The 20959-nt window shown below is 51.9% G+C and overlaps 3 protein-coding genes and 1 long non-coding RNA gene across 8 annotated transcripts in view; 2 read left to right on the top strand and 2 right to left on the bottom strand.

Moving 5' to 3' along the window:
* Positions 1–508, bottom strand: part of SPTBN4 (spectrin beta, non-erythrocytic 4) — an 81241-nt gene extending 80733 nt beyond the window's left edge. The window contains exon 1 of one of the 2 annotated variants that reach the window (XR_007136469.1): positions 201–313. Coding sequence is in view for 1 of the 2 variants with exons in the window: in XM_047791836.1 (XP_047647792.1) it covers positions 201–344 (144 nt within the window). In the remaining variant the exon portion in view is untranslated. Of the gene's footprint in view, positions 1–200 lie in introns of both variants that reach the window. The other variant, XM_047791836.1, reaches the window with a different exon arrangement.
* A 1173-nt stretch (positions 509–1681) lies between these two features.
* BLVRB (biliverdin reductase B) lies at positions 1682–14485 on the top strand. The gene is made up of 5 exons (XM_047790727.1): positions 1682–1889; positions 6868–7032; positions 7169–7258; positions 8878–9006; positions 14242–14485. Exons 1-5 carry the CDS (start codon positions 1811–1813, stop codon positions 14397–14399), a joined length of 621 nt encoding a protein of 206 aa, XP_047646683.1. The 5' UTR covers positions 1682–1810; the 3' UTR covers positions 14400–14485.
* Positions 8059–16727, bottom strand: LOC125132894 (uncharacterized). Its single transcript, XR_007136345.1, has 3 exons — positions 16581–16727; positions 9919–10114; positions 8059–8551 (listed from the first exon to the last, which is right to left on the bottom strand). It is a non-coding gene; the product is annotated as an uncharacterized LOC125132894 (long non-coding RNA).
* Positions 16136–20959, top strand: SERTAD3 (SERTA domain containing 3). Of its 4 annotated transcripts, none has more exons than XM_047790731.1 (2): positions 16136–16246; positions 19711–20959. In XM_047790731.1, the coding sequence occupies exon 2, from the start codon at positions 19717–19719 to the stop codon at positions 20308–20310; it is 594 nt and encodes a 197-aa protein (XP_047646687.1). In that variant the 5' UTR covers positions 16136–16246; positions 19711–19716; the 3' UTR covers positions 20311–20959. The 4 variants fall into 4 exon arrangements, with proteins under 4 accessions (XP_047646687.1, XP_047646686.1, XP_047646685.1 ...); XM_047790730.1 differs by lacking the exon at positions 16136–16246 and adding an exon at positions 16919–16974; XM_047790729.1 differs by lacking the exon at positions 16136–16246 and adding an exon at positions 16990–17171.

The following is a 20959-nucleotide window of genomic DNA, read 5'->3' as shown; positions in this document are numbered from 1 at the left end:
TTGGGTGGAAGACCCACGCACGGCGCGGAGGCTGGACGGGGTTGAGGGCTGGGGGCTCCCTCTGCCATTGACCCTCCACCTCCCCCAGCCGTGGAGACCCTGAGGGGTCAGGCCAAGCCCAGCGTGCGCGGGGAAGGGATGCTCGGGCAGGTGGGGAGATGCCGGAGGGAGGGACTATCCGCCCCCACGCCACCGCTCACCTGGGCACGCGGCGGCCGGTGCCGCTGTCCCCGCTGCTGGCAGTGCCCGACTGCCCTCCCTGTTGGCGTCCGCGGCCCGGCCCGGCCCGGCCCGGCCCGGCTCTGCTCGGCCCCACCAGCCCCGCCGCTCGGCCAGATCCGCATGCGCCGCCGCCGCCGCCGGCGCGCCTCCTCCGGCTCGCGCGGCCGTCGCGCTCGGCGCGCCCCCGGACCCCCTCCCGCCCGCCGTCTCCCGCCAACCCGGCCGCCCGCGGCGCTGGCCCACGCGCGGTCACACACCCGGCCACAGCGTGTGCTGCACAGCTGCAGGGCCGGTGGTAGCGTCACACACACTCACACATTCCCACGGGGTCGCACACTCCCACACGGCCACACACATACGGGGTCACATACAGCGTCACAAATACTATTCATATCCACACGCTCACGCTGTTACCCCCTTACATGGGGTCACGCAGGGTCAAATATTCAAACCGTCTCACGCAGTCACAAGCTCACACGAAGTCGCGCTCTGGAACAGTGCCCGACAGCGTCACACACTGTAGAACACTTGAATAGTGCCACCACCATTCACTTGGAGTCATATACAAACACACATTATGTCACACACTAACATGGGGTCACAAAGAGTGTCATACACATCACACACGGCTTCACCATCACACAGTGTCACACACTTTTTCACACTCAAACTTGTCACATCAGTTGCACACTCACATGAAGGTCACACATCCTGCACCGTCACACTCATACATCACAGTCAGAGTTCACAAATAGACACTCAAATGGTGTCACAGTGTTACACACCTTACATGACACATGCAGTGTCACACACTGTCACACTCTAACAGAGTCACATACTCGCATGTAACACATCGCACACGTGTTCCACACTCACACCATATGCCCCAGAGTCATGGATGCACACAGCATCACAGACTGACACACTGTCACTTAGTGACACTACAAGGTCACACAATAACTTGCCACACGTAGCGTCACACAATCTCACACTGTAATAAGGTGTTGTACACAGCAGATGGCACATGGTGTCACCCACAATTATAGTCTCCCTTGGGGTTGTTTACAGAGACACTCAGGGTCACATGGGCTCACAGACACGCAGTTACACAGTGTCACACCCATACCGTCCTCCCTCCCTTTCTTCCCTTGCAACCTCGAGGAGGCCCTGGGGCTTAGTGTGAATCTCCGATCTGCCTCGTGGCCCAGAGAGAAGGGGCGTGAGTGAGGAGAGGGCGGTGGGCGTGGCCCTCTCTCGCCCCGCCTCCCCCTGGGAGGCTGGAGCGCGGAGGCGGAGCCCCGGGCCCACTTGAATCGGTGTCCGGATACAGCCACGCCTCCCAGTCTAAGTGGCGGGCCCAGAGGGCGGTGCTGGCCCGCCCCGCCCACCCTATTCTTAGCTGGAGGCGTGGCCTTTTGGACTCGCTCCTCAGCCTAAGCCTGAGGCTGGAGGTGGGCTGAGGCGTGGCCCTCGGGGCGGCCCCGCCCCGTTCCTCCCGCTAGGGAAGGACGCAGAGAGCGGCCCAGCAGCCAGTCGGTTCCCGCCCGTCCTGTGACTCCGCGGCCTCGCAACCCTACGTCCCCGCAGCATGTCTGTCAAGAAGATTGCGATCTTCGGCGCCACTGGCAGAACCGGGCTCACCACCCTGGCGCAGGCGGTGCAAGCAGGCATGAGCTGGGGCGGGCATGGGATGTCACCGGGTGCAGGGCCAGAACTTTAGGAAGGGACATCATGGGACCCGGTGTGCCTTGGTGTGTGAGGACTCAGGGGCAGAGCAAGTGGCCACGGGGGCAGAGGTTGGGGACAGTATGAGGTCCAATTTTATGTGAGTCCAAGGAAAAGGAATTGGCCCTGGGAGGCTAGGGGACTGTGGTGACAAGTTTAAATCCAATGCTCTTATGAAATGCTGTTGTGGTGGTGGTGGTGGTGGGCAGTGGTGGTTTGCACACCCAGCAAGGGCTTAACTAAGCCAGGCATGGGACTCCCAGCTCTGCCTTCTCTTCATTTGTATTAAATAGTCCCGGTGCTCAGGTGAGATAGGAACTAGTATCACCTCACTTGACAGATGAGAAAACTGAGGCCCAGAGAGTGACTTGTCCACTGTCACCCAGCCAGAAAGTGGCAGTGTTGTTATTTGTACCCAGCACATGCTCTTAGCTGCTAAAAGTTCTTGGTTTGGACACCAAGGCTTAAAAGTTCAAGAGGCTGGGGAGTGTGTTGCCGTGAGCACCTGATGGAAGGTAGGTCACTGAAGACTTGGGGACACTGGTCCTAGGAAAGCCAACGAGGGCTGAAAATTTGGAGTTGCTCCAGGAAAGGGGATAAGCCATCCCCTGCCCCCACCTTGCAGAGTTCACCAACCCCCAGTGGAGGCTGGCTCTTCCAGATAAACGGTCCCACCCTTGCTGGTCTTGGTGATGCTGAAGATATTGACTATCTGGGTGCCCCCAAAGGGTGGAGGCTGCCAGGATCCTACTCTCAGCTGTCTCCTAGCCCAGCTCTCCCTTGCAGGGACTCTGCCTGAAAGTTCCCCATTAGGCCTGCAGCTCTCCCCCTCCCCAGGAAGACCTAGGGAGGATCTTGACTTGTGGGGAGAGGGGAAACAAATTTGCTGATACACGTTTCTAGAGGAGGAAGTAGAGGACGAAGTTGAAAGGTGCTGAGTCACCCTGATGATCCAGATTTCCACGTGACTACCTCTCCCTTAAACCAGGATTCTGTGGAATTTCATTTATCCACACTGCTGGTCACAGCCAGAACTACACCTGCCTTCTCACTGACTCTGCCAGGTCCCTTCAGAGCTACAGGCGAGCCAGAACCTCGCTGTCCCCATCCAAAACAGGAGGGGCTTAAATGAGCTGAGCTTTTATTTAGCTCATTGATTCTGTAGGGCTGAGTTCTGACTAGCACAGACTCTGGTGCCCATCTGCCCACTTTCAAACCCCAGCTCTACTGCGTACCACCGGTGTGGTCGGATGCCTTGCCATCTGCGTACCTAGATATCTGCAAAGAGGGGATGGAACTAGTGGAACTTGACCTTGGGCTCTTGTGATGATGAAATGAAGTCATATACGGAAAATACCTCAAAGGGTGCCCAGCATATAGTTGGCACTTAATAGGCACTCCTTGGCTGAGTGGACTCAGATTATAGCTGTGTGGTCCTGGCCTGATTACCTAAAATTGCCTCAGTTTCCCCCATCCTCAAAATGGGTATATAATACAACCTACTTTGTGGGATCGTTGTAGTCTGCAGCTTTTCAAACTATGGATCCTAGTGCAGTTCTGAGATATATTTAATTGGTCACAATAATATCAATGTATCACATGTTAAAATGGGTTTTATGAAACTTTTGTTTGAGTTATATACATAGAGTTTTTTTGGATACTGGATTAGGCAGTGAAATCTATTTTGTACTGAGGGTTGAGATAAAAATGGCTTAAAAGAGGCATAATCTACAACTTACCCTCACATAATTAGGGGAACATTTTGTACACATATATAATTATATATGTTATGTGTATTATTATATACACAAGGAAAGAAAGATAAAGCAAATATGAGAATCAAGATCTTACAACTTTCCTGTAGGTCTGAATTTATTTCAAAATAAAAAGTTAACAGGAGTTCCCTGGTGACTCATCAGGTTACGGATCTGGTTTGTCACTGACATGGCTTGAGTTCCTTCCCTAGCCTGGCAATTTCTGCATGCCCTGGGTGTGGCCAAAAAAAAAGAGCCAAAAAATTAAGAGAAAAATATGAAGTAAAGGATTTGGAAAAAAAAGAAAAGGAAAAGGTTTGGAAATAAGTCTTTGCAAATGTTGTTTTCTTTGTAAAAGGTAAAATCTGCAAATTCTAAAACTATAGTTTGTGATGGTAGCCATTCGCCACATGTGGCTATTTAAATTTAAATGTGAGTTGTTATTAAAATTTTTTGGAAAAAAAATCATTTATCTGTGGAAAGAGCATAGCACAACACTTGGCACATAGAAGGCTCTCAATAAATGCCACTAATCGCCAATAAGGTAACACTAATGGGCACTCTTGTGCCCGGCCAGTGTCAAAACTCTCACTGTTTGCGAGAACATGTTTCTCCTCTAAAATACCCACAATTTATGAACCTGACTAGTATCCTTGAGGACGTGGGTTCGATCCCTGTCCTCGCTCAGTGGGTTGAGGATCTGACGTTCCCATGAGCTATGGCGTAGGTCGAAAATGTGGCTCGGATCTGGCGTTGTATGGATTTGTTTGTTCTGGGCCATTCACATAAATGGAATCATACACTACATGGCTCTTTATGACTGACTTTGTCACTAACAAAAAAATATTTTTTTCCAAGTTTGTGCATGTCGCAGCATGTATCGGTGCAACGTTTCTTTTTATTGCCGAATACCATTCTGTGGTATGGCTATACCACATTTTATTTATCCCTTCGGTTAATGGAAATTTGCATTGTTTCCCCTTTTTGGCTATGATGAGTAATGCCTCTATCACCATTCACTTACAAGTTTTTGTGTGAACCTAATGTTTTCATTTCTATGGGGGGCATACTTAGGAGTGGAATTGCTGGGTTGCATGTTAACAGTATGTTGACCCTCTGGAGGACCTGCCAGGTTGTTTTCCAAAGCAGCTGTATCATTCACCATTCCCAGCAGCAGTGGATGAGGGTTCCAGTTTCCCCACGTGCATGCCAGCATTTATGATGGCGTTTTGGTTATGCCATCCTCATGGGTATGAAATGGTATCTCACCCTGGTTTTGATTTGCGTCTCCCTGATGGCTGATGATAATGAGTATCTTTTCACGTGTTTAGCGACCATTCGTTTATTTTCTTTGGAGAGAGAGATGTCTATTCAGATCTTTTGCCCAGTTTTGAATACTCATCTTTTACCATCGAGCTATAGGAGTTCTTTATATATTCTATTTATTTTTTATTTTTATTTTTTTAGTCTTTTGAGGGCCGCACCTGCAGCATATGGAGGTTCCCAGGCTAGGGGTTGCATTGGAGCTGCAGCTGCCAGCCTACATCACAGCTCACGGCAATGCCGGATCCTTAACCCACTGAGTGAGACCAGGGATCGAACCTGCATCCTCACGGATGCTAGCTAGTCAGGTTTATTACCGCTGAGCCATGACACGAACTCCTCTTTATATATTCTAAATAGAAGTTTCTTGGAGAAGATTTGATTTGCAAAACTCCCCCCCCCCCATTCTGTGGATTGTCTTTTCACTTTCTTTTCTTTTCTTTTTTTTTTTTTTGGCCTCACCTGCGGCATGTGGAAGTTCTCATGCCAGGAATCAAACCCAAGCCACAGCGGTGACAATGTCAGATTCTTAACTGCTAGGCCACCAGGGAACTCCTAGAGGCTGTTTTAGCTCAGGCTGCTATAACAAAATGCTATTGACCGGGTGGCTAAAACAATAGACATTTATTTCTCACAGTCATAGAAACTGGGAAGTTCAAGATCAATGGACCAACAGGTTTGGTTTCTGGTGAGGGCCCTTTTCCTGGCTTATCGATGGCTGCCTTCTCGCTGTGTCCTCATGGTAGAGAGAGAGCCCTGGTCTCTCCTCTTTGAAGGACACTAATCCCATCCTGGGGGCCCTCCCCTTGAGACTTCATCTAAACCTAATTACCTCCCAGAGGCTCCATTTCCAATTACCATCACATTGGGGGTTAGAGCTTTAGCGGATGAGTTTTGCAGGAAAAGGGGAGGGGGGAGAAGCATTCAGTTCATTACAGAGACTCCAATTATTTTTTTTTGGAGTACAAACAAACAATATATTTTGCCATTGTTTAAAACAAAGGAAGAAATATGTTGGTTGTAAACTTGAAAAAGAGTGGAAAAAAAAGTAAAAAATTAAAAAGGGGTGTAGGTATGGGAGGTGGGGACACAGAGTCATCCAGAATTCGTTTGGGAGGTGACATGCCGAGGTGATGTTTATCATCTTTAGCGACCACTTAAGACAGTGCCTTGCAGTTCCTATTGTGACTCAGCAGGTTAAGAACCCAACTCGTACCCATGAGGACGCAGGTTTGATCCCTGGCCTCACTCAGTGAGTTAAGGATCCAGCATTGTGAGCTGTGATGTAGGTCGCAGGCGCGGTTTGCATATGGTGTTGCTGTGGCTGTGGTGCAGGCTGGCAGCTGCAGCTCCAAGTGGACCCCTAGCCTGGGCATGTGCGTCCCTTAAAAAAAAAAACACAGACAGGGCCCAGACCTTCTGAAATAAGGCCAGGGGAGCAAACCCAATGACGGACAACCTTTGGGCAACTCATGTCCTTCTCTGTACCCCAGCGTCCTCCAGGACCTGAGGGTAGGGGCCATAGACCAGCGGGAGGCCAGGCATTAACCCTTTAGTTGCTGGAAGGCAGGGAAGTTGAGGTGGGGGCATGCAGAGGAGTCTCCCAGAATCATGAGGGCAGGTTATCTATGACCCAGCATGAAGGTATCACCCTATTTTAACAACCAGCTGAATATCAATTGTGGGGATGCCAGCAAAAATGTTTGAAGACCATCATCCCAGTACAGGAGACCCGGGCCAGGGATTTGGGGGTTCATCGCACCCTCCAGGACCCAGTCCCTGGAGCCCAGGAGTACCTGCCCACAAGCCCACTGACCTGCCTCTCTGCCTTCTTTGCCTGCAGGTTATGAGGTGACGGTGCTGGTGCGGGACGTCTCTAGGCTGCCTGCAGAGGGGCCCCAGCCGGCCCACGTGGTCGTGGGCGACGTTCGGCAGGCGGCCGATGTGGACAAGACCGTGGCTGGGCAGGACGCCATCATCGTGCTCTTGGGCACCCGCAATGACCTCAGTACTGAGCCCCCCCTCTGCCCACGGCCCACCCCTGCACCTCGGCCCCCAGCGCCACCCCCTCCCCCAGCCCCGCCCCTGCCACCCCCGCCGCCACCGCCGCCCAGCAGTGACAGCCACTCTCTGTCTCCTCTAAGGTCCTACCACAGTGATGTCCGAGGGTGCCCGGAACATTGTGGCGGCCATGAAGGCCCATGGCGTGGACAAGGTCGTGGCCTGCACCTCGGGTGGGTGGCGGGGTCATTGGGGTGGGGCTGAAGAGTGGGGCTTGGGTACCGGATGGGCAGTCCCGGGGGGCTTCCACGAGGTGGCATGGGAGCCACCCTAAATTACTGTGCATTTATTGAGCACCAACGGTGTGCCCGAACCTTGCTGGGTAATGCCAGAAACACAGGGCCCTGCCCTCGTGAGTCTCACAAATAGGAGGGAAGTGGCAGAGGAGCCCTCATCAAACTGTGACTGGCCAGAGCAGTCAAGGCCAGGGTTGCCGGGTGCCTGGGCAGAGGCATCAGGGCTGGGGTGAGGGAAGCCTCGAGTGCTCTGGGGGCCCAGAGGAGGTGTCTGACCCAGGCTGAGAAGAGGTCAGGGAGAGCGTCATAGAGGAAGTGGCAGAGCCCTGGCTACACCGGCCAGGTCTCTACCCTCCGAGCTCCCAATTTATGAGGAGATCGGATTATACAAATAGTTGCCCTGCTAAAAATGAAATACAATAAAAATTTAGAAGGAGGAGTTCCCATTGTGGCACAGCGGAAATGAATCCAACTGCTAACCATGAGGTTTCAGGTTCGATCCCTGGCCTTTCTCAGTGGGTTAAGGATCCGGCATTGCCCTGAGCTGTGGTGTAGGTCACAGACGCGGCCAGGATCCCGCGTTGCTGTGGCTCTGGCGTAGGCCGGCAGCTGCAGCTCTGGTGAGACCCCCAGCCTGGGAACCTCCATATGCCATGGGTGCGGCCCTAAAAAGAAAAAAGACAAAGAAAAGAGTTGCCCTGAATAATCTGAAAGGAAGCCTTCAGGGTACACAAGAGGAGCAGTCAATGCTACCAGCATTTGTTTATTGAGCACTTACTGTGTGCTGGGCACCCAGTGCCTAACCAATGAATGCCACTTAATCCTCTCAAAACTCCTTTGAGTAGTACTTCACTCACAGTGGCACAGAGTAGGTGCTCAGTAAATAGTAGACGTTCTTAGTGCCTCCCTTGTATGGCTAAGGGAGTGGAGGCACAGAGAGGCCCATCAGCTTACCCGAGATCACACAGCTTGTGGCTGGTGGTGTGTCTCCACAGTCCACACATTTCACCTCTGTTTCATCACACCAGTTGCCTCCCAGGGAGGGGAAGTGACACGAAGGAGGAATGCGGAGAACAAGGGGACTCCAGGCAGAGGGCTCAGCTTTTGGCAGGGCTGCGCGGCCGAAGCGTGGCTGTAGCAGACTAAGTGAAGGGGCGTGTTCAGCCGCTAAGTCAGGGGGCAGATGGGGCCGGGTCAGGTGGGGCCTCCTGGGCCTCCTTTGCTTTTACCCTGAGGAAGAAGGGGCCACAGATGAGTTCCAGCCCCTCTGGGTGTTCACAGGCCCCCTGTGGCCGTGCCCAGGGAACAGAGGTGGCAGCAGGAGCAGGGAGACCAGGCAGGAGGTAGGTAGGAGCAGGTAGGATGAGAAGTGATCACAGCCATGTGAGCCGTGAAGAAACCGGAGCCTAGGATGGCACCCGTGTTTCTGCCTGGAGCAACTGGAGGGTGGCAGGGAGCCCCGAAGGGGCTTGTCCTGGAAGGAGACCTGCAGGCTGTGGTCTGGCCAGGCTGTCCTCAAGCCTTGGCTGATCCTGCCCTGTGTCCTCCCCCACCAGCCTTCCTACTGTGGGACCCGTCCAAGGTGCCCCCCAGACTGCAGGACGTAACTGATGACCACATCCGGATGCACAAGATACTGCAGGAGTCGGGCCTGAAGTATGTGGCAGTGATGCCACCACACATAGGTGAGTGGGTAGGGACCCAACTGCGGGGACCACTAGCCGGCCCCCTCCTGTCCTCTGGGGAGATCTGCCAGCCCTCCCTGGCCTATCGAAAACTGCACACCTGGAGTTCACTGGTGTCAAAGAGGGTTAAGGACCCTGTGTTGTCAGAGTTCCCGTTGTGGCTCAGCAGTAACGAACCAGACTAGTATCCATGAGGATTCGAGTCCAACCCCTGGCCTCACTCAGTGGGTTAAGGATCCGGCATTGCCGTGAGCTGTGGTGGAGGTGGCAGACAAGCTTCAGATCCCACATTGCTGTGGCTGTGGTGTAGGCCGGCAGCTGCAGCTACAGTTGGACCCCTAGCCTGGGAACCTCCATATGCCCCAGGTGTGGCCCTAAAAAGACCCCCCCAAAAAAAGGATCTGGTGTTGTCACTGCAAAGCTCATGTCACTGCTGTGGCTCAGATTCAATCCCTGCCCGGGAACATCTGCATGCCGTGCACTTGGCCAAAAAGAAAATAAATTAAAAAATAAAATGGCAAACCTTCCCCTCACAGTGTTTGTTCTCTTTCCCACTTGATTTTATCTTGTTTTTGTTTTTTGGGTTTTTTTGGTCATGCCTGTAGCACGCAGAAGTCCCTGAGCCAGGGATCGAACTCACACTACAGCAGCAGTCCAAGCCACACACCAGTGACAATGCCAGGTCCTTAACTCACTGAGCCACCAGGGAACTCCACACCATTTCTTTCTTTATCTTATATAGTGTGTGTCCCCCTCACTAGAATTTTGAGGTTTGAAGTTTTGTTTGAAGGCATGGATTTTGTCTTTTTTTGATCACAGCTGGGTTCCTAGTGCCCAGAAGAGGGCTTGGTGGGTAGTAGGTGCCCTGTAAGTTATTTGTCCAATGAACCAATACCAGGGAAGATGCCTCACCTCTAGGTGGTGTTGTGGAGGGAACCCTCTTTTCCCCTCCCAGGCCTGGCCTCCACGTCCAGAGAGACTCAACATCCGACTGGGGAGACATTCATTCATTTGCGGATGTCCCTTGAGCGTGTGCGTTTCTAGTGTGGGCCTGGCCACCAACACCAGGAACAGCGATGTCATCTCTGCTCTCGTGAGGCTTCCATTTCTAGCAGGGGAGACAAACGAAAGATGACTCATATTACCGCTGTGGGCTGCTCTGCTGAGTACAAACACGCAGCTCCGTGAAGAGAGTGGTGGCGCGATGCTTTTAGCAGAGGCTCCAAGAGATGGCTTTGCGCCCTGAGGGAGGGGATCAGGTGAGCGTCTGGGGGAAGGAAGAACATTCTGGCATGACGGAACAGCCGTGCAGAGGCCCCAGCCCGGCGCTTATATCTCCCTCACGTGTGTTGTTTTTGTTTGTTTTAAGATCTGGGCAAAGTGCTTTTTTTTTTTTTTATTACTCCATGAATTTATTACATTTATAGTTGTACAATGATCATCACAATCCAGTTTTATAGGATTTCCATCCCACAACCTCAGCATATCCCCCGTCCCCTCTCCCTCACATTTGCCTGCCCACTGGACGGAGCAGTTCTGCTGTGGCCTCCGCCTTCTGCCTGGAGGAAGGGGAGGCCTGTACACCTTCTAAAGGTTCAGAGAAGCTCCGGTGATGAGGTTCAATGCAGGACCCTGTTGGGAGGAGCATCCTAAGCTTTGACTCAGTAGGGAAGCTGTAAGGTGGAAAAGCTGGGGGGAGGTCCCAGTCCCAGCCCAGTGTGGACTTGAGGCCCATGGCCTGAGCCTCAGTTTTCTGATCTCTGAACAGGGCTTATATTACTTCTTGACCTCCCAGGTGTGAAGTGAATATCCAGAGAGATCAAGCCTAAAAATTGTTCAACAAAGAGAACCCCCCCCTTTTTTTTTTTTTGGCTTTTTAGGGCTGCACCCACAGCATATGGAAGTTTCCAGGCTAGGGGTTAAATCAGAGCTGCAGCTGCTGGTCTAAACCAGAGCCATAGCAACAATAGATCCGAGCCACGTCTATGATATACAGCACAGCTCACAGCAACACCAGATCACTGATCGGGGCCAAGGTTTGAACCCGCATCCTCATGGATACTGGTCAGGTTCATTACCACTGAGCCACAACGGGAATTCTGAATACCTTTTTTTTTTTTTTTAATTTTTCTTTTTCATATGTGTGTGAAAAACTTTGGATTTGGTGGTGGTGGTGGCGGGTTTTTTTGTTTGGGTGGTTTTTTTTTTTTTTTTGCCTCTCCCAAGGCATATGGAAGTTCCCAGGCCAAGGCTCGAATCCACACCACAGGAACAACCCCAGCCACTGCAGTGACAACACCAAATCCTTAACCAACTGAACCACAAGAGAACTCTAGTGTGTGAAAACTGTGAAACCTCCAAAAAAGTTAAAGATAGTAAAAACGTTTATTTATTTTTGTCTTTTTGGGTTTTCTTTAGCCACTCCCGCGGCATATGGATGGAGTTCCCAGGCTAGGGGTCGAATCGGAGCTGTAGCCACCAGCCTACACCACAGCTCATGGCAACGCCAGATCCTTAACAAGGCCAGGGATGGAAATCGCAACCTCATGGTTTCTAGTTGGATTCATTAACCACTGAGCCACGACGGGAACTCCTTAAAAACGTTTATGAATGCCCATAAGCTCTTTGTCTAACACATCCATTTTGGCCTATTTGCTTTCTTTCTTTCTTTTTTTTTTGTATATGGCCACAGTAGTGGCATGTAGAAGTTCCCAGGCCAGGGATGGAATCTGAGCTGCAGTTGCGATCTATGCTGCAGCTGTGGCAACGCTGGATCCTTTAACCCACTGCCAGGCAGGGGATTGAACTCACACCTCTGCAGAAACCCAAGATGCTACAGTTGTATATTTTTGTTGTTGTCTTTTTAAGGCCACACCCTCAGCATATGGAGATTCCCAGGCTAGGGGTCCAATGGGAGCTGCAACCGCCGGCCTATGCCACGGCCACAGCAACACAGGATCTGAGCCATATCTGCGACCTACACCACAGCTCACGGCCATACCGGATCCTTAACCCACTGAGTGAGGCCAGGGATCGAACCTGCATCCTCATAGATGCTAGTTGGGTTCGTTAAGTGCTGAGCCACGGGGGAGCTCCTGCAGTTGGATTTTTAGCCCACTGCACCAGAGCATGAACTTCTGGCCTGTTTTCTTTCTTCCTATCTATCTATCTATCTACCTACCTACCTACCTATTGTCTATGCCTGCATCTAATGTGTATGTGTGTATATATGAATACATATGTGATATATATATGCATTTTTAAATAAGTTTGTGTCTGTGTGTCTGTTTCCTTTTTCTTTTCTTTTTTCTTTTTTTTTTTGGCTGAACCATTCGAAAGCAGGTAGCAGACATCAGCACACTCTACTCCTAGAACCTCTTGACAGGCATCTCCCAAGAAGAAATATTTGGGAACAAACCATGGTACCATTATTGCACCAAGGGGATTGAATTAACTCTATCACATCATTTAGTATCCATGCCCTATTCAGATTTCCACAATTGCCAAAAAATATCTTTCAATCTCCCCTTTCCCTCAAAATCAAGATCCAATCCAGAATTATGTGTTGTTTTTTTGTTTGTTTTTTGTTTTCACTTTAAATGCATGAATTGTCTGGTATGGGAATTCTATCTCAATAAAGCCTTAGTTTTTTAGGTTTTTTTTGTTGTTTTTTTGTTTTTTTCTGGCTGCCACATGCAGCAGCTTGATGTGGGATCTCAGTTCCCAGACCAGGGACTGAACCAGAGCTGCAGCGGTGAAAGGGCCAAATCCTCACCACTAGACCACCAGGGAACTCCCTTTTTTTTTTTTTTTTTTGAAAGTGATTTTCATAACATCAAACATAATAGGCCAGGTGTCTCTCTTTTTTTTTTTTTCTTTGACTTTTCTAGGGCCACTCCTGCGGCATGTGGAGGTTCCCAGGCTAGGAGTCTAATTGGAGCTGTAGCCACTGGCCTATGCCAGAGCCACAGCAATGCAGGATCCAAACCACGTCTGCGACCTACACCACAGCTCACGGTAACGCTGGATCGTCAACTCACTGAGTGAGGCCAGGGATCGAACCCGCAACCTCATGGTTCCTAGTCATATTCGTTAACCACTGCGCCATGATGGGAACTCCGGCCAGGTGTCTCACATTCTGGGAGTTCCTGGTGGCCTCGTGGGTTGAGGATCGGCATGGTCACTGCTATGGCCTGGGTTCGTTCCTGTCCCCAGAAGTTTGCATGCCTCTGGCTTGACTAAAAAAAAAATCCCACTTTCTGGATTTTTGTGGTTGTTTTCTCACAGACTAAGTTTAAACATTTTTGGCAGGGATGCCATATGAGTAAGGGTGTGTATTTCTTATTGCATGTGATTCCAGGTTGTCCCTGTGCTGGGACACTGCAGGTCACTCTCACATATTATTATTTTGTCCTTTTGGCTGCACCTGCAGTATGTAGAAGTTCTCAGGCCAGGGACTGAACCTGAGCCACAGCAGCAACCTGAGCTGCTGCAGTGACAATGCTGGATCCTTAACCCACTTATCAGATGCCCCTGTAGCTGCCAGGTCATGCCTCTGGAAGGGCAGGGGATCCCAGAGCCACTGGGAAGTAAATGACCCTTTGCAACCCTGGGATGTGACTTCCTCTCTCTGAGACTGTTTGCCCACTTGTAAGATAGAATTAATAGGTCCTAGCCCATTCTCTGCTTTATTTCTCTCCATCTAACATATTTCTCACCATCTAACATATTCTACTTTCTTACTAGTTGCCTTGTCTATTTTGTCCCTTGCTGCATGCCCAGCACCTGGTACATAATAGGTCATCAATAGGATTTGTTTGAAAGGAGTTCCCGTTGTGGCTCAGTGGTTAATGAACCTGACTAGTATCCATGAGGATGTGGGTTCAATCCCTGGCCTCGCTCAGTGGGTTAAGGGTCTGGTGTAGGTTGCAGACATTGCTGTGGCTGTAGTGTAGGCCGGCAGCTACAGCTCCAATTCAACCCCTAGCCTGGGAACCTCCATATGCTGTGGGTATGGCCTTAAAAAGAAAAAAAAGAAAAAAGTATGTGTTGAATGAATGTAGTAAAGGGTACAGATTAGCACCCTGCACGTGGGAAGGGTTTCATGGCTTTTGGCTCGTTCACCATCTTCTACCGTCTGGACTGGGCACACCGTAGACAGTCACTGGTGTGACCCTGCGCAGGGTGATGGGGGAGGACATCTGTTTACCTGGCCCCTCAATCTTTACCTTACAGGAGATCAGCCGCTGACCGGGGCCTACACGGTGACCCTGGATGGACGAGGGCCCTCTAGGGTCATCTCCAAACATGACCTAGGCCACTTCATGCTGCACTGCCTCACCACTGATGAGTACAACGGCCACAACACCTACCCCTCCCACGAGTATGAATAGGGCTCTGACCCTGTCCAGGAAGACAGCATCCTGTGGCTACAGCAAAGAATGGGAACAATAAATCTCAAGCTAAGAGCTTCAGTTTATTCAGGAGGACCCAATTCTATGTCTCTTCCTCTCCCTGGCTCTGTCAGGGTGTCTTCACTGTCCCTGTTTGCCTCTGTGTAAGGTTTTCTAGGCAGGAGTTCCCATTATGGCTCAGCGGGTTAAGAACCTGACGAGTATCCATGAGGATGCAGGTTTGGTCCCTGGCCTCTTGCTCAGTGGGTTAAGGATCCAGCGTTGCTGCAAGCTGCAGTGCAGGTCTTGGATGTGGTTTGGATCTGGCATTGCTGGCTGTGGCGTAGGCCAGTAGCTACAGCTCCTTAGCTTAGGAGCCTCCATGTGTTGTGTGTTTGGCCCTAAAAAGACCAAAAAAAAAAGAGAAAAAAGATTTTCTGGGCATTCATCCATTTGTTTCCTCACCTGGCCCTGTGCTGGGGAACCAGTGAAGACAGTGGGGACCCTGTCTTCATGGATCTCACAGTCCAATGTGGAAGACAGCCCTGCCCCTGACAGTGACAACACAGAGTGAGTGGCCAGGGCTCTGATGGAGGAAGCAGAGAGAGCCGAGGGACCCAGCTTGAGGAAGGTTCTGTGGAAGATGAGCTGTCCCACCTGAAACCTGGTTTAGTGAGAACGAGCCAAGGGAAGGTTCTAAGGCGTGATGGTGTTCCAGGCAGAAGAGGCCACGTGAGCACATGGCCCCTTTGAAGAACTAAAGCCCATCCCCTACAGTTAATACTTTGGTCAGAGGGGAGGAGCGATCAGCCCCAAGAGGCTGTTCTATGCTGCTAAACCGGCCAGGGTCATTGTAAAAGTTTGAGCTTTAGTCTAAGTTTTTATGCAAAGAGTGGAGCAAGGGAGAGGTGGGGAGGGGGGATCACATTCAGGTTTGTTTGCTTGTTTAGGGCCGCACCCACGGCATATGGAAGGTCCCAGGCTACGGGCTGAGCCCGAGCTGCAGCTGCCATCCTACACCACAGCCACAGCAAAGCCAGATCCTTCACCCACTGAGCAAGAGGCCAGGGATCGAACCTGCATCCTCATGGATACTAGTTGGGTTCATTACTGGTGAGCTGCACGACAGGAACTCCGGGTTTGTGTTTTATGAAGCTTCCCTGGGCTACTGTGTGCGGGTGGATGGGAGGGTGCAAAAGTAGAGACTGGGAACCCAGAGGGTGTCCCGGGACCTTGAGGAAGAGAGGGAGAGTGGGCGGGAGCCTGAATGGACAGTTGGGAGGGGAGGGAGGCACCAGAAAGAAACCTAGGACTGAATCCTGAAAGTGGGGTTGCAGTAGGGCCACCCTGAGACAGGAAGCCTGGAGGGGCAGGTTCGGGATGGGGAGGGGAAGAACTGCCTCTTCCTAATCTTGTCCCTTCTTGGAATCTACTCTCCCCCACCTTTGTCCCCCAGAGACACCTTTCCCAGGACTGAGCAAACCACTCCTCTCTTACCTAACCCCCAAAGCTCTCCCCCAACCCCAAATCCATTCCCATCCTATACGCTTCTCAGCTGGACTACATGACTGACAAATTCCAACCGGCGAGGACTGGTCCAAAGAGCCTTAAACCTTCCTTCTCCGGAGAGGCCTGGAGAAAACTCTCTCCTCCCCTGGGCGGGAACGTGTTGTGGGGGTGGGGCAGGGCTGGTTCAGGCTTTCTGGGCACCGGCCGCACTCATTTCCTCCCGCTTTATTTCTTCTGTTACAGTGTCTGCATTTAACAAACTTTCTTTCACTGGGCGCCTGCCTTGTGTCCGGCCCTGTGCTAGGTGATGCTGGGGACCAAGCAGTGAGATAACATTGGTACGTGTCCCCAGGAAGCCCACAATCCAGTGACGGCCAGGGCCAAGGTCGGGGAGACTCAGGCAAAGTTGTCAGGGTCGCGATGAGGGAAGTACAGGACCCTGTGGGAGGCCAGAATGGGTCTGGACCATCCCTGGAGCCTCAGAACTGAGAGGAAAACTTTGAGAAGAGTTCTGACTCAAGAGGCAGCCTGGGAATTGAGGGCGTATTTTCAGGATGGGAAAAAGTTTCAAGATCCAGAGGTCTTTTTAAAAGTATCCTTGATTTTGATTTACAATGTTGTGCCAGAGGTCTTTTTTTTTTCCCCCCTCATTTTCGAGAACTTGATACGAACCTGGCATTGTTGTAGGCACTGAAGATAAGGCAAGGGAAGAAAACCGAATCTCTGTTCACGGCGGTGGAGCCATTTTAGAAAGAGTGAGTCAGTCGGTGCGGCAGGATTGTAGAGAGCAAGGGAGAGTGCATCAAGCCAGACCTGAAGGGCTTTAAGGCAAAAAGAAAAAAAAAAAAAGTAGTTTGGACTTTGTCCCCACGACAGTGGGGAGCCAAGAGCGAGTTTCCCGCAGCAGGGGTGCCATCCTGAGGGAGGAAGGGCTAAGATCTCCCAGGCAACACAGGCCGCACCAAACTATTGGCTGGCCTTCGGTGCGTCATCCTCCTCCTCCGCAGGGTCCGCCCTCCAAAGCTAGGGGCGCGGCCTTCGTGAGAGGCGCAGCGGGGTCCTCCCGGTAAGCGGGGTGGGGCCGGGCGTGCCTGTCAATCTTCCTCCGCGACTGGGTCCAGGCTTGGTATAAAGGGATCGCAGAGAGCAATGAAGACGGTCTTGGAGCGAAGACAGTAGCCGAGTTGAAAGAAACAGTTTTGGTGCAACAGCCACCCTAGAGACGGTGGCCCTGCCTCCCGGCGAGTCAGAATCCTTTAAAAGGTCCGCGGAGCAAAGGAGGGGAAGGCGGGTCCGGCGCCTCCAGGCGACAGGCTGTAGCTCCGCCTAGCCAATCCGCGCCCTGCGGTGGGCAGGACTTCAGCCAATCATGGTTCGCGGCTCGGCTCCGGGCGGAGCTGGGTGGGCCTGAGGCCAGACCGAGAGGCCCCGGGGTGGTGAGCGCGGCCCCTACCCAGCACTCGCAAAGGAGGGTCGCAAAGCCGCGGGCGTTCCCGGAGGTAGTCATTGCGAACCTGGCAGCTCAGGTGAGGTGTGGCTGCCTGGCTTGGGATCCGCCTTGGGTTGAGGGAAGTGGAGGCGCTCCGGAGAGTTGTGGAGGCGGGGTATGGGTGGGAGTAGGGGGCGCAGGTTTGGAGAGACAGAGTTTCGAGATCCTAAAAGGAAGGCGAAGTTTTGGGGACAGGATCTTCAAGTGGAGGGAGTCGGAAGCTGGGACACGGGGTGTTTGGGAAGCGAGAGAACTAGGGAAGGAACTTTTGGGGGCAGGAAATCTGAAGATTAGGATAATTCAGGTCTCCGGGACGAGTTGAAGTCGGGCACTACTGTTCAGGAAAAAGTTTGAGGAGTTGCGCTGTGATCCCGAGCATTTGGAGAAGCGAAAGAAATAGGGGCAAGGACTCGATCTAGACGCAGTGGTGGAGAGGGGTCCTGGGGAGAGTTCCCAGTCAGGTCTTGGAGCCGGAGGGGGAGTCGGAGATGAGGTTGAGAAGCATTTGAAAGACCGGAGAATAGGGGAAAGTTGACGGGGAGGGTCTCAAAATTCAGATACCTAGCGGCCCGAACAGAGCGCATCGGAGAGCATTTGTAAGTCTTTGAGCGATGTATTGGGGCCTGGGTTTCTGGACCCGAGAGTAGTTTGATGGAAGAATTCGGGACTTTCTACGGTCCGCAGGACCGGTAGAAAGCAGTTTAGAATCGGAGTCGGGTGGGGGAGGGGTGTTTCGGGCGTGGAGCTCAGACCCGCAGCCCTGAAGGCAGCGGAGGGCGGGGCTCGGCGGGCGCCCGGCAGCTGGACGTCCGGGTTCCCTTCCCCCACCCACCACGGGCCGCTTTGCGCATGCCCTAAGGGAAGGCGGGGAAGGTGCGTCCCTGCGGCTTGCTGAGCCCTCCGGGGGTTGTAGTGCGCGTTCAACGTCAGTACGTGTACCTGGAGGCTATTGGCCCACATTTCCCATAAGCCCCAAGGACCAAGTTGGGGCGTGGCTGGGTTCCGAACTCGAACTTCGTCGAGGGGGCGGGGCCTGTAGAGAGCGGGGGCCTGGTTGGATGGACTGGTCGGGGGCGGGGCTTGACGTGAGTAAAGTTCTGGCGAGTTTTCCTACCGGGCTCACGCTGGAGAAACCTGAAGGCAACCACAGAGGGAGTGAGGGAGGCATTTTCACTGTTGTTGCGAGAGCTCCCAATCAGGAAAGATATTTGTTCTCTGTAAAAGAAGAGTCTCCACAGATAGGTTCCCTATCAGGGCTCCAGGTGGCTAGAATATAGTAGACATTCAAAAAAAAATTTTTTTAAGTGATTGTGGACCTGTATTTTATTTTTTGTTTCATTTTGTTTTCAAATTAAAAATAAATATATTTTTTGTCTTTTCTAGGACCGCACCCGCGGCATGTGGAGGTTCCCAGGCTAGAGGTCTAATCGGAGCTGTAGCCCCCGGCCTTCGCCACAGCCACGCCAGATCCGAGCCACGTCTGCGACCTACACCACAGCTCAAGGCAATGCTGGATCCCTAACCCAATGAGCAAGGCCAGGGATCGAACCTGCAATCTCATGATTCCTAGTCGGATTCGTCGGGAACTCCTCAAATAAAAATATTGAATGAGGAATTCCCGTTGTGACTGGACGGTAAGGAACCCAGCTAGTATCCATGAGATTGGTGTTCAATCCCTGGCTTTGCTCAGTGGGTTAACAATCAGGCGTTTCCGTGAGCTGCGGTGTAGGTCACTGATGCGGCTAGGATCTGGCGTGGCTGTGGTGTAGGCCAGCAGCTGCAGCTCTGATTCAACCCCTAGCCTGGGAACTTCTATATGCCACAGGTGCCGGCCTAAAAAGAATTTTTTTTTCAATAAATAACTGGCAATGAACTCTTGTTCATTGTGCGTGTAGTATCACTTCCCAAGATCTCACAGCTGAGCAGTGTGAAAGGCAGAAGTCAACCCTAGGAATCTCTACTTGCAGGCCAGGTGTCTGTACTCAGTATCTGTCTTGTGTGTGTCGTGTTTGAAAATAAGAGTATTGTGAAAGAAAAGCCTTAAGACTCCAGAACTTGAATTAAGATTCCTTGTAGATGAGGAAATTGAGTCTCAAGGAAGTAAATTCACTATTGGAGGCCACATGGGCCAGTAAGTGGGATTCAAACCCAGCTGTGTTTTGCGTCCAGATCTTGTTTTGTTAATCACATACATATACTCTCTTCCTTAGCCTTGTGAGATTCATTTGGGCCATTAAAAATCAACAGCCATACAGGAGATTCAGGATTTGAACTAACCCTGCTGTGTCTCACTTGCCCCTCTTCTCACCACAGGGCATCATGGTAGGCTTGAAGAGGAAACACTCAGATTTGGAGGAGGAAGAAGAGGATGAGAAGTGGGACTGGAGTCCCACAGGCCTGCGGAGCTACCAGCAAGCCCTGCTCCGCATCTCCCTAGACAAAGTCCAGCGAAGCCTGGGCCCCCGAGCACCCAGCCTTCGAAGGCATGTCCTCATCCACAACACCCTCCAACAACTCCAAGCAGCGCTTTGCCTGACGCCTGCACCTGCCCTGCCCCCTGAGCCCCTCTTCCTGGGCGAGGAGGACTTCTCCCTGTCGACCACCATCGGCTCTATTCTCAGGGAGCTGGAGACCTCCATGGATGAGACCGAGCCCCCTCCCAATCCAGTGGCTCCCCCAGGTCCCCAGAATGAAGTATTGCCCCAGCCCGATCCAGTCTTCTTAGAAGCTCTGAGCTCCCGGTACCTAGGGGACTCCGGCCTGGATGACTTCTTCCTGGACATTGACACATCGGCAGTGGAGAAGGAGCCTGCACTGACCCCATCCGAGCCTCCTCACAACCTCTTCTGCACCCCAGGTTCCTGGGAGTGGAATGAACTAGATCACATCATGGAAATCATTCTGGGATCCTAAGACTTTGATGGGGAGGGGGCGCTCCTTCCCCGTCTCAGCCTTGGTGGGCTGAAATCCCTGGATGCAACTCTATGTGTGTGTGTTTATATGGAGGCTTTAAGCAGTAACTGGCCTCCTTTGCTCCCATTTCAGGGTTCCACAAACTGTCTTGCATGTGTGTGTGTGTCTGGTTATCGCAGCCTTCTGTGAAGGTGGGTCTTCCTGAATTAATTTATCTGTTGCAAATGCCTTAATGAGACTCTGTTTCTGGGAGTCTGATTTCCCACGTCCACATTTCTTCTGCCTTTCCCTCCAGTTCCTACTCCCCTCGTGTCCCCTGGGGCCTCAGGGAAGATAAGCTGGGCCTGTCAAAGGATGACAGGGAGGTGCTGCCTGGTTGCTATGGAAACCCAGCTTCTGCCTCTTGCACCTCTAGGGAATGGGAGGGGCTGGCCTCCTCCCCAGGCTGAACCCCACCTCCTTCACAGGACCCCAGTCCCAGCAGCCTCCTGATTCATGACCAGGCCGGACCACGTGCAATAGGGTGGAAACCAAACTGCTCCATGCCGCATTATTTAATAGAAAGGCAGGTTTTGTGGTGGGGTTTTTTTGTTTTGTTTTCTGATTGTTTGTAATTTTTTTTTTTTTAATAAAAGTATTTTGGAAGGGG

Source organism: Phacochoerus africanus, chromosome 8, assembly GCF_016906955.1.
Source record: "Phacochoerus africanus isolate WHEZ1 chromosome 8, ROS_Pafr_v1, whole genome shotgun sequence".
NCBI lineage: Eukaryota > Metazoa > Chordata > Mammalia > Artiodactyla > Suidae > Phacochoerus > Phacochoerus africanus.
Note: the sequence above shows the minus strand (reverse complement) of the source record. Positions and strands in the feature narration are given on the sequence as shown.

Excerpts from the sequence above, each read along its gene's own strand:
- BLVRB (XM_047790727.1), top strand. The coding sequence starts at position 1,811 with ATGTCTGTCAAGAAGATTGCGATCTTCGGCGCCACTGGCAGAACCGGG. Across the intron at positions 7,033-7,168 it reads GGGCACCCGCAATGACCTCA|GTCCTACCACAGTGATGTCC; the intron begins GTACTGAGCCCC and ends GTCTCCTCTAAG. Across the intron at positions 7,259-8,877 it reads GGTCGTGGCCTGCACCTCGG|CCTTCCTACTGTGGGACCCG; the intron begins GTGGGTGGCGGG and ends CTCCCCCACCAG.
- SERTAD3 (XM_047790731.1), top strand. The coding sequence starts at position 19,717 with ATGGTAGGCTTGAAGAGGAAACACTCAGATTTGGAGGAGGAAGAAGAG.